General features: G+C 32.2%; 1 protein-coding gene across 2 annotated transcripts in view; it reads left to right on the top strand.

The window, feature by feature from the left end:
• The window catches only part of LOC147072842 (fibrillin-3-like), a 198139-nt gene extending 187752 nt beyond the window's left edge, over positions 1 to 10387 (top strand). The window contains exons 45-54 of one of the 2 annotated variants that reach the window (XM_085945757.1): positions 53 to 187; positions 1242 to 1355; positions 2726 to 2824; positions 3514 to 3674; positions 4085 to 4184; positions 5068 to 5213; positions 6976 to 7228; positions 8609 to 8748; positions 8985 to 9245; positions 9699 to 10318. In XM_085945757.1, coding sequence (XP_085801883.1) covers positions 53 to 187; positions 1242 to 1355; positions 2726 to 2824; positions 3514 to 3674; positions 4085 to 4184; positions 5068 to 5213; positions 6976 to 7228; positions 8609 to 8748; positions 8985 to 9218 — 1382 coding nt within the window. In that variant the 3' untranslated portion in view covers positions 9219 to 9245; positions 9699 to 10318. Of the gene's footprint in view, positions 1 to 52; positions 188 to 1241; positions 1356 to 2725; positions 2825 to 3513; positions 3675 to 4084; positions 4185 to 5067; positions 5214 to 6975; positions 7229 to 8608; positions 8749 to 8984 lie in introns of both variants that reach the window. The other variant, XM_085945756.1, reaches the window with a different exon arrangement.
• Positions 10388 to 12140: the final 1753 nt, after the last annotated feature.

Raw genomic sequence — 12140 nt, 5'->3', positions numbered from 1 at the left:
GTTTCAGTGGAAACTAATATTGAAGTAGTGTAAAACATTTTATTTGTTTTAGATGGAATTTCCTGTACGGATATTGACGAGTGTGCTTTGAATACCCACACTTGCCACCAGGAGTGTATCAATACCGAGGGATCTTACGAATGCAGCTGCAAAATTGGATATAAACAACATGGCGATACTTGTATAGGTTTGTAAATTCATTTAATAAGTTCTTTCAATACCCATCTACAGTTCATTATAGTCTACATAATAGACTGTAATTTGGTAGTTCAGATGGGTAGGGTGGAGAGGGAAACTCCGGACACTAACAATGAGTTGAAGGTGAGCAGAAATTCCCGCATTTTTGACTCCCAAGTCATTCACGTACACACTGCTACGGTTATATATTTGTTACGGTTCACTTGCACGCGAATCGCCTCGTAGTATTGGTGTTTATTGGTTTGTGATTAAATTCCATTATTGAATGTTGGTTTCGCAGTCAGATTGCCCGGGAGAAATATATATGGGCATGGTTTGGGATTTTTTAGTGGGAATTTAGATACGATTAGTACATACATTGATTATTTTTATATCTTGTGTCCAGAGATGTAGATACATATTAATAATAAATTTCTTATATTCAATGAATAATTCAAGATTTGAGAAATTCAATACTTATGTAGATATTAATTTGTTTCTATCTTGAAGAAAACGCTTCTTCTATTTACAATTATTAATAATATGGCATACAAAAGAAGGATGGATGCTAACTGACGATTAAGAATTATTAAAGTCAATGTTAAAGTCATTTTTAAGAGCATACTTAGTGAAACGGCAAATAATTTTCAACTATAGGTGCGACGAAATTTCGGAATCGCTGCCAATCGGAGAGCGATAGTCGAGCTGTGAACACATCAATTTGTTTTGTGATGGCGTCGGGGGAATTAATTCTTAAATCGTGTAAAGATGACTAAAAAACGTTACCCATTTACTTGAAAAAGAAAACATGTCAATGAATATATTATTATTATTATTACTAATAGAACAATAAACATAACATTAAATGGACGCATGTTGAATTTTTATGACAAATTATGTTTTGTTCTGCACGCGCCATTTGCACAATCTTCGCATCGCATAGTCATGATCGTTTTAGACCGTGCCCCAGCTGAAGTATAGCCTTAAGCAGCCTCACAGGAATAATAAAATCTCAAAGGATTATTGCTTTACAATATTCAGTGTTTATTTTGTTTCTCTTGCAGATGTCAATGAATGTGCTGCTGAAACAGGACTGTGCACTAACCCAGGGAAGTGCGTTAATACTTTGGGAAGCTTCAAGTGTGTCTGCCCTCGAGGATATAAAGTCGATTCAACGGGTTTGTTAATTTTTCACATAATATGCTCAAAAATATTAAATTTAACTTGGGAACTTTCAGATGTTAACACTTAACCTATTGCGACAATTACACACATGTAGGTAGGTACGCCAAATACCGACAATGTTTCATAAAAATCTGCAAATTTCGATCGCAAAATTTAAAATTACATAACTTTTGAACCTAGTATATATTTCAATCACATTATTGTAATCGTCCAATATGGGGTCCGGAAAATTGTACGTAGGAATGCCAGTTTGCTGTATCACAGTTCACATTGTATCAAAAATAGATGGCCGTATAGCATTGAGATTAAATTCATGTTTACGTAATAAACACCATCAGAATACAATGGTAGTGAGATATCCAGGGTTCCAGCGGCTAGCTCAGGTGTCCATCGAACCCCGGATTCACAAAAAAAAAAAAAAAAGAAAGGAGATATTTATGTTTGTTAAATTCAATAAAACACTAAGTCTTTCTTGTGCGGGTCTTAGCGTTATATATTTTAATATTTAGTTAGACAACGTTATTTTGTAGTCTTTCATACATTTTGTTTTTATAATAAGTTTCGCAGGTCCGTAGGTACATAGTTTACAAGGGATGCTTACTGACTTTTTTTCTTCTTTTCCAATTCCTCGTACCCACGCGGACCAGTAAAAAGGACTCTCGTGATTGGCCAAATCTGATCGCATGATCCTTTTTGATTTGACGAATCACGAGGACCACCTCGGCGCAGGCGGGCGGAGATTTTACGTTGCGCAATGCGCGGCAAAATTTATTAGATTTAAATACTTATATTTTATACATTATATTTAGTCTTAAAATTATCTCTTTCATCCGTCATCATTTATACTTTAAAATCTATCTTAATTACACCTCCGCCCAGTAAGTGATTTTCACGCACCGGACGAAGGCCTTTACTCATAAATAAAATATTAACGTAGTTGAGCAGGGAACCAGATCAGGTGTTTTATTCAATTGTTTTTAGAGATCAGGGTTGCGGTTCGGCCCGTTTTTTTTATTTAATATTTACGGAAACCAACAAAAGCCTGTTGACAACAGGTATGTGTCAGTAGGTAGGTACATAAGTAAATTAGAAATACAATAATATCGTATTGTATCAAAATTTATACAGAATTCTGAATGATTCAAAATTAGGTTAGCAAGTGGGTGCTTGTGAAATACTCCACGAAAAATGGGTCATATTTTTATCTCAATGCTATACCATGTTTGTTTGACTGACACAGGACGCCACAGTGGCGGGAGCGGTTGAGTGGAAGTATTAATATTCTTTGCAAGAATAAATATAATATTATTTTTGTTACGAATATATCTCATTAATTTATTGTTACAATGATGATCTTTTGCAGGAACGTTCTGTACAGACCATGACGAATGTTTGGATGATACTAAGTGTGATTCCAATTGCCTAAATCTTGTTGGCGGATATCGCTGTGGATGCCAAGAAGGTAATTTTTTAAGTTATGTATTACAGTAATTATGTTATTTGGGTTTTTGTTTATTATCTATGGGCTGCAGGTTGGGTTTTGTTCAAAATATTATCTATGGATGCGGTATAAGAAGTAATTTTAACATACGCACACATAGAAACTGCTATAATTAATTGAAATTAGCATGAATGATGAATAATAATTCAATCTATTAATACATTAGAGTTGGTACTCTCCATAATTGAATTTATTGAGATAGTGATCGTTCAAAATATTCTGCGGAATGACTAAATTTGTCACCGTGATAGTACGTGACGTGCATCATAATGTATTTGAAGCATTAGAGATGTAATGATTTCCTAAATTCTTACATATTTTGTTTCGGTGGTGTATTATCATTCCGCGACTAGTAAACAGTCTTAAAACTGTGATTAGAATTGGTAGGCAGGCAGCGATTTGTGGTCTCGTTCTGTAGCAATGCAAATGAAGTTGTATTATGTGAAAGGGATGGTAGCCACAGTTTTGACCTATGAGTGGTTTGAGGGAAGATTTTATACCATCAAAAAGGGTGCTAGTGGTTCTATAATATAAAAGATAACTAGACATAATATTTTGTTGTCAAAGTCTATTTAAGGAAGGTTCTGGCAGCAGTATAAGGGATGGAAATTTCTGGACATGTCATAACGAATATAACATTATCTGTGTAGGTTATGTACCACATCCAACCCAGAAGATATGCATCGATGACAATGAGTGTGCATCGAACCCTTGCGAAGGATTAGGCCACTGCTTCAACGTACAAGGAACGTACCGCTGTGGATGCCCTGACAGATATCAATTTGATACTGCCAACCAAGTCTGCATGCCTGTAAGTATTTTAATCTTCATCTGGTGGATGCTGTTGTAAGAAAGCATTTTACTTCGAAAAAGTTCATCAATTCATAATATGACCAGAGCTGTTGAAGGCTCAGTTTCAATGAAAATGAATCGCATGAAGTTTCAGAGAGAGAAGAAATTATCATGAAAATTGACTCAAATTTATAGTGGCAGTTTGTGAATGATTTTGGTCTGTGGTTCGTAGATTACATTTTGTGACTAATTCATAAATGCTGTACATTGAAATAATTATATGAATTTGTATGCAAGGTGTGGACCAATAATTATTTACATGAAATCGTCAAAAAAAATCTATCAAGATGCCTGGTTGGATGTCCGGTATCAACTTAGAGGGGAAGTGATGATTTATTCATATTTTGATAACATTTTTTTCTTGTATAGGCCATGTCTGGATGTACTGGAAGTCCTTGTTTCTTCGGATGCACTGCAATGGGAAGCGGAGGATTCAGCTGTGGCTGCCCACAAGGCTATCATGCTGTTGGTGAGTTGATAATTTCCTTAATAACAAAATTAAAATTAATTTTTAAAATTAAAATTCAGAATTATGTTGTGTATTTGCTAAACTAGATTGTTTGTTGACTGCATTCAAATAAAAACAAATATCTTCTGAGCAAAGAATTACGGAGAGTCTGTTGGACTCTTTGATGTACCATTTGACAACGATTCCAGAATGTTTTTGGTTTGGTTCAATTGGTTACTGAGGCATATAATTTCAAATGCCGATAAATCCGCAATTTAATATTTGTGGTAAATCACCTTTGTGTGTGTTTAGACTCTAGACTCTAGCTAGGGTAACTGGTGGGTTTTAACATTGGTTTCATTTTTTCCATCATATTGTATTATCAAATCGTAAAAATTTGCCTATTCTTTTTACTTATTAAATAAACCGTCTTTTGCAATAAACATAAGCAAAATAAAATTGGACATATCAACACAAAGATATTGAAAAAAACCTTCTTCTATAGCGATGGAGTCTAAATGACATATAAAAATGAGGCAAAAGAGGACCACTAATTTTCATATAAACTTTGAAATGAGCAATTACCTTACATTTTGTTTTGCGAACAATTAAACTAGAACTTATTTCAGTGATTTTTTATAGGGAAACCACAGAAGGCTGCAGTTAGATCTAAGATATTTTTTTTTTTCAATATTTTATGTATATTATTTTTGGTAAATTTTAGAAGTGTGTCATCATGGTGTAACATTATGCGAAATTCCATAACATAGAATGTGTAAATTTCTCTTAGATTTTGATCATATTATAATATGGACTTACCAGTTTTTGAAAATAGATGCATTGACTGAAGAATTACCCTCACTTGATGGTTAATATCATTGACGATTGTTTATTTTGATTTAAGGTCAAGGATATCATTGCCTCTCCACCATAGACGGAGGATATGGAAATGACGACATTGGAAATGTTCCGACTTACCCGATTATAGAGAACCAGAATAGACGAGGTGATTCCAAGATTATATCAACAGAAGGATGCTTCTCTTGCAAGGTACAGTAAGAATAGAAATTGAAAGCATTGATTGAAAAGCCAAGCTTAAGTCTAGAAAGTTTATAAAAATGGCAAATTCTTCGACTCACCTATTAACTCTCTTTGTTTGGATTAATAAGGAGGGAGCCCATTGAACTCTTAATAGTTTTTAGATTTTAGTTTCACTGGAGACTATAGAGAAGTAAATATTCTTTGTATTGGTAGCATCGAATAGGTTTTAATAATAATAAATGGAATAAATTTGAAAAATTTCAGCCTACTATTAACGTCTTTTGTTTTGGTTAATTTCTTACATAATATATTTATTTTCGTTTTTATATGTTTGTTCATCTAAATAATGATGGTTAATCATATTAGAAAGTTTTTTAAGCTAGTAACTAATGCGAGGCGTTATTTTTGGCAAGTAAACTGCATAGCATAAAAATATGAAGATTGCTACAATTGTCCTTGTGGTCCAGCGCATTAGTTACTGGGCTCTCACCAGGGTGCTCCGTGTTTGATGCCTGGTGAGGTCACAATATATTTATGTATTTTCTCAAAGCCTGGGTGTTTAACATGTGATCGTTTCGCTTTTACTACTGTATTACTGTTTCACTACAATACTAACATGACGGCCATTTTTTATGTTCATCATCACTTACTCGAGTGCAGTTATAATGGTTTTACACAAATCTTACAGGATTTTTCAACTAAATAATAATGCCGAGGTGTATTTATTATTACTGGCTGCTTATCTAATCATAGTGACGGATCGTCTTTTTATACACCTTGCAAATTGGAAAATAAATGTCATAGCAGTAGTGTGAAGTTCTTTTCAAATGAACCTGCAATGTGAAGTCATTTGTAGCTAACTTAGTCAGTCGACCAGTGGTCAGTTTTTAGGCATCTCTATAAAAGAAAGTTTTCTATATCATTGCTTGCATCTATATAATTAAATTGATAGCTTTAGTGAACGTTTTATCAGATTTTTGAAGTTATACTTCTTTAGGCGCGTTTGGGAAATCAAATCAGAGTGTATTTTTGGCGTGTGACATGTAACACATGATTTATTTTTTCACACAAAAAAACACACTCGATTTGATTCGAATCAACGATTGTTCGATTATCAGCCAAACGCACAACCATTACGCCACAGAATGATACTGCAATCGTGACGATTATATTGTCGACCATTTGCAATTCCTTACGTAAACAAACTATTAAATGTCATAGTGGCTGTTGTTACTTTAAAAATAAAAACAACGATAAATAATTATGTCAGCCACTTGCTCAACCTATTAGGTCCATACCCTGACACACACAAATTGAAAAACAATTTTTGTACTTGCCAGACCCAGGATTCGAACCTGGGACCCACGGCTTTGTAGTCCAACGCTTATGCCGCGCGGCCACCGTAAAAAACAAAATCTGTCAATACAAACCTCCACTCTGTGGAGGCCCATATGATCCTATCAGGATCGGACATGGTCGAAAAAAAAAAAAAAAAAAAAATAATTATATAATTTAGTTAATATAAGTTAAAGTGTCTAGAAATAAACCAGCGGCGTTCCAATAAGAGGTCCTTTTTCTTGATTATGTAATTTAACAAGATAATTAAGAGCTAGTCGAATCACAAGTTTTGTTTTGTTACACCAAAGAAGTTTAACTTCTAACGCGCGTATATAAGTACACACACCGTTTTTTTTAAATTTTAATATATAAAAGTTCCATCTGCATATAAGAAAGTTTTTCTTCAATATCCATGTATATTATTATTTTTTAGATAAATGGTCGGCACAGAAGAGACTCCAAACATATTCATCACAAGAATGTAACAAGCCCAGCCGAGGTGTCTGATGATATAATGTCATTGTTAGAAGACGACAAGAGGACGTCATTAAATGATACGGAGACCAGCCAAAAATATCCTCCTTATATTGAGAGGGCGCTGAGGAAGCGAGGAATTGCTAAAGAGCATGAAGCCAAAGAAGGAGAGCATGTGGAAGGAAAAGGAAGAAAACGAGGAGGAAAGAAAGGTACCTACTTACATAATAGATAAATACTAATAAATATATTAATTTATTTTCTATTGAATGCTGAATATAATATACACAAGATTCTCTATTAATAAAAATACATAGTTTTGAAAAACCTCGATATTATGGTATTCGGATTCGCATCTTGAAAGAATTATTATAAAAAAAAATGACAAAAACTGCATGTACAATATGTATTTGTCTTAATTTATCTAACTGACTGTCTGTAACACATGAGAGAAAATATATGTAAATGTGTAGGAGAGAACGAGACAGGGAGAAGACGTATTAAAAATAGTTTGAAAATAAAGTTGTTTTTGTTAATTCTACTTTAATTGAGTCATTTAAATCGACAGCTGTTTTGAGCCCATCTTTGGTCAGTCAGTTATAGTTGAACGTTTTGAAGATGGATTTATACCCTGAAACAGCAACGTTCATTTAACTCAACAAACACTCAGTTAAAGTAGAAATAACAACAATAACTTAGTTTCAAAACCATTATAATCGTGTTCTACTACGCAAACACCAGTTTAATTAATAAAAAGGGTAAGAAAAAAACATAGAAGTAAATGCAAATTCTAAATTTGAAAGATAAACTGACACAAATAAAGGAATCGTTTATTGGGTCGTGAAATAAAACAATTAATGATAAGATACTCCCATAATAGTTTGGCAGATGCTTATAATGCAGTACTAGCATATCGCCATGTTTGAATGTTGACATGTTTTGGAAAATTTTGATATAGGTATTCATAATTCAATATTTTTGTGTTTCAAGCATAATTGAGTGGTTTTACGTTAATTTTTTTTCCATCGTAGTGTAGGTATTTTAAAAGTGGAATAATATCGTCACTGTTCTGGCAGAAGACACTAATTCGAAAAAATGACATATTGAGTTAGTTATACCAAAATGTTCCTTATTTCAAACTTTACCGTCTGGAAACCCTCTTAATAAATAAACAGTCTTTATTTTAAAGTCATCCTCCTTACGATTACTTAATAAACTCACATGATAGACCATTTCAAACATTTTAACAACTTGAAAGTCAAATTACTCAAAACTAGTATTCTCTAGTTAGTGTGTTCTGCCAGAACAGAGACGATATGGCCATTTAATTAGCCGATAAATTATTTTGCAATAAATAAAAAATGGACATATTATAGACATTAATTTGTACCATTTTAATTAATTTGATTCTGTAATCATTATGTAAGACAAACAGGGATTTTCGTGGCGCCTCATGATGTCCATATGCTCCAACTAATGAGTGGACATGGACAAAAAATTAAAAGGAGTTGTCATCAATTAAAAAACTCTTTTGAAACATTTTTTTTTGTTCAATTACTGCATAAACATTATTTTGTTTTTGTTATTTTCAGCCCAAAATGGAAAAGCGGGACGGAAGAATGGTGGTAAGAAGAAGACCCGAAATGTGAATTCGGAAAATGTGAACGTTACCGTCGATGTCTCACAAACCAAACACAGAAGTGAGATTATCAAAATAAGACCATCAGTGAAGGTAAATAAAACACTGTCACTCAAGTGATTGGAAATAAAATTAATTTAAAAAACCATAATTGTTGGTTTTAACATATTTTTGGTCCGCTTTTGTCCGGTATTACAACTAAATTTCCTACTGGAATATATCAAAACGTGTACCTACACCTACTTGAAAAATGTTAAATAGCCAGTTTAAATAAATAGAAATCTGCTAACAAATAGAAACACTGCAATGGAATTTCTTTGTGTTTTCAGAATAATGAAATCGTGTACCGCATCACCAAAGGTAACGAAACCAAGAAGTTTGGTCTCATCAAGAAACACGGAGTGTGGGCGCTGCACTTCCGCAGAAGACTAAAAGCCCCCGGATCTTTCCAGCTGGAGGTGGAAGGCAAAGTGCCCAAGGGTCACCAGATAAACGCCACCTACGAGAAACCTCTCAAGCTGTTTGTCAACATCGAAGTCTCCCAAATGCCCACCCCTTCATAGGGAACGAGCGAGCCTTTTATATTTAAGGTAATAAATTATTTTCACCAGTCTAGTGTTTTGAAATTATAGAGCAATAATGCGTATAAATGTGATAGGCTTGATGGAGTGTGATGAGTGTTAATAAATTGTAGATTAACTTATTGAGAACCACCGGACTATGGCTAAAATGGAATTTAAAATGGCGACAATTAAACAGCCGACAACTGTCAAAAATCTATCGATCAGTATTTTCTTCAAAATTCTTTCCTTTAGTTTCGATGTCATCACTATGTTAATTAAAACCTGCAAAGTAACACAGTTTGTATTTCACAAGGGATACAGCCTGATGTTTCTCAATTTTGTTACCTACTAATTATATGTGGGCTTACACAAAATATGTTGTTCAATTCAGTAGTAACAAACCACCTACGGCAGAGCTGCTTTACTGTGTTGAGCCGTGTTATTTTTTTTAATAAAATAATAATTATTGTTTCTTCACAGTACTGCGGAACCTAACTACGGAATTGCATCATTGTTGTGGAAAAATCACAAATTAAAAAAATAACAAAATATACAGAACATTTTGTTTCCTTCCATACCCAAGAATATAAGTAACATTATTTTAATTTTTATGAACAAAAAAATACCATCAGTCAATATATATTTTTTATCTTTCTATTTTATTTCAAACATTTAGGACAGAATGTTTTTACTGTATTTTTCTATGATATATTATATTGTAATGTTGAATGTATAAGAAAAGATCAATTATTGAATATAATGTGTAAAGAAATAAAGTATTGCTGTATTCTTATTATGACTAACAGTAAAGTTCTAATTTTGGTTGTGTGTTCACATTCGCATAATTATTATAATATAGAACGCACAAACAAAATTAAGCCTTATATTCTGCAACATATTGAATATTTGTTTAGCGATCCCCGCACTGTATGATGTGTTAATATTTTTGCATTTTGATGGACTGATCTGTGGCAATATGCAGAAGACTCATGCTTATTGAGTTTCCATTATTTTGATATCCATAGGGATCAAGCGCACCGTCCGAAGTCAGCCATATACATTCAATATGATATATTCAAAATAAACAGTGCTCGCTGTACAAAGATAAAAATAAAATTTCAATAGACTATTTATATATACCTATTTAATATGACGGTGCATATTAGTGTGAATGGTAACTGATCGTAACCGCCATCTTTTATTTTATTCATTTATTGAAAGTCATTTAATTTAGTTGTCAGATTGTTTCGACGGGAGAGTTATATTATTATGTATATCTATTATAAACTATGTTTTAATGCTACTTTTAATGATCGTATTTTTTACATTATTATTCTAATAACAACAACCATAATAAATAATGAGATATAAAGTAGATGTGCGATATTCCAGCCATAGAAAAGTGCCATTGTTATGATAATAATTTATTGAGCCGTGGCAATATTTGGAACTATGGATTAATTAGCATACAAATTTTGACAGTTCAGATAGATTGTGGCGCCATCACAATCACATAAACCTAATATGTTGGAATTTTACCATGATATTGATGTAATAATTTACCTGTATTGTCATTAAATATAAATATTAAATGCTTGATTACCAATGTACAACGTTTTTTTAGAAAGTTAAAAGCAACATATAATAATAATGATATTTATAACCGTTTTGCTGTGAATCAAATTCTTCTGTTAGGTATGGCAATGGTATATAATCCTTCACATATTGTTGTATGAATTAGATAATGCCTTGATATTATGGCACTTCGATAGATCTATTAGAATAATGGCAACTATATATATATATATATGATTGTAATATAATATATCATAATACCTATGTATTGCTAGGATAGTGTAACTAAGAGTTTGTTTTATTAATCTTTAACATACTTACAGTAAGTTTCAATTATTATTATTATGATAACATGTCGTATTTTTCAATTAGGTTGCTATTTAAAATGGATTATTATTGTAAACAATCTCTTTCCTCACCGCCACACAAAACATTTCAAAATAGTTAGGTTGACCTATATAAGGACTCTATCTTTAGTTGTAAATGTTTTTTTTAATTACTTTCAGTTCCTTGCCATTCAGAATCTATTAAAATACCATTAAATTATTATTTTCATACTAAGAATAGACAATATTTTGATGTAATTCACAAAACTGCCTTTATAATACTATATTTTTACACACATGTAATATAATACATTGTTTTATTGCAGACCTATTATTAGTTTATTTGCATATACAGTAAATTCTCGATTATCAGGTTTGCAAATTATCGCGTCTGCTTATAATGTCGTTGGTCCTATGTAGGATCTGGCAAATACGCATGTTGTTTTACAATTTGTGTTTGGAGTCTGGAGAGTTTGGAGTATGGACCTAATAGATTCGACAAGTGGTTAACATCCATTTATCGTAAAAACAAAACTCTGTAAATATGGAGGCCCATATGATCTTCTTAGGATTGAACATAGTAGAACAATAAAAAATGACAGATTTTTTTATTAAATAATACACTAATATATAATATAATTTATATAATATAATAATAATAAAAATTATTAACTTGAAAATATACCTACTTATATCTTTTGTTTCGTGCCCCATCATTAATTAGCCTGAATAATCGAGATTGTACTGTATTTAAATAGCTTAAAGCTAAACATAAGATTTCATGATTTCTTTTATTTTTTCACTATAATTTATTGATTTTCCATATTAGATTTATAATAAAAACATACTTACTGTAAACAGTGTAAACACTGCCAAAAATGTTTGCAATTCTCAGTCAAACATTGAAATAAACAGTTAGTGAAATATATACCTATATATGTATTGTGCCATTTTTAAATGAATGGTAGGCTACTTTTTATAAAAATTGTTAGTTTAAATAGTATATGAGTTGTGTTATGCA

This window comes from Rhyacophila brunnea, unplaced genomic scaffold (assembly GCF_057557595.1).
Source record: "Rhyacophila brunnea isolate RB1 unplaced genomic scaffold, BYU_Rbru_1.0 scaffold_19, whole genome shotgun sequence".
Taxonomy (NCBI): domain Eukaryota; kingdom Metazoa; phylum Arthropoda; class Insecta; order Trichoptera; family Rhyacophilidae; genus Rhyacophila; species Rhyacophila brunnea.
This window is presented reverse-complemented; position numbering and strand designations above follow the sequence as displayed.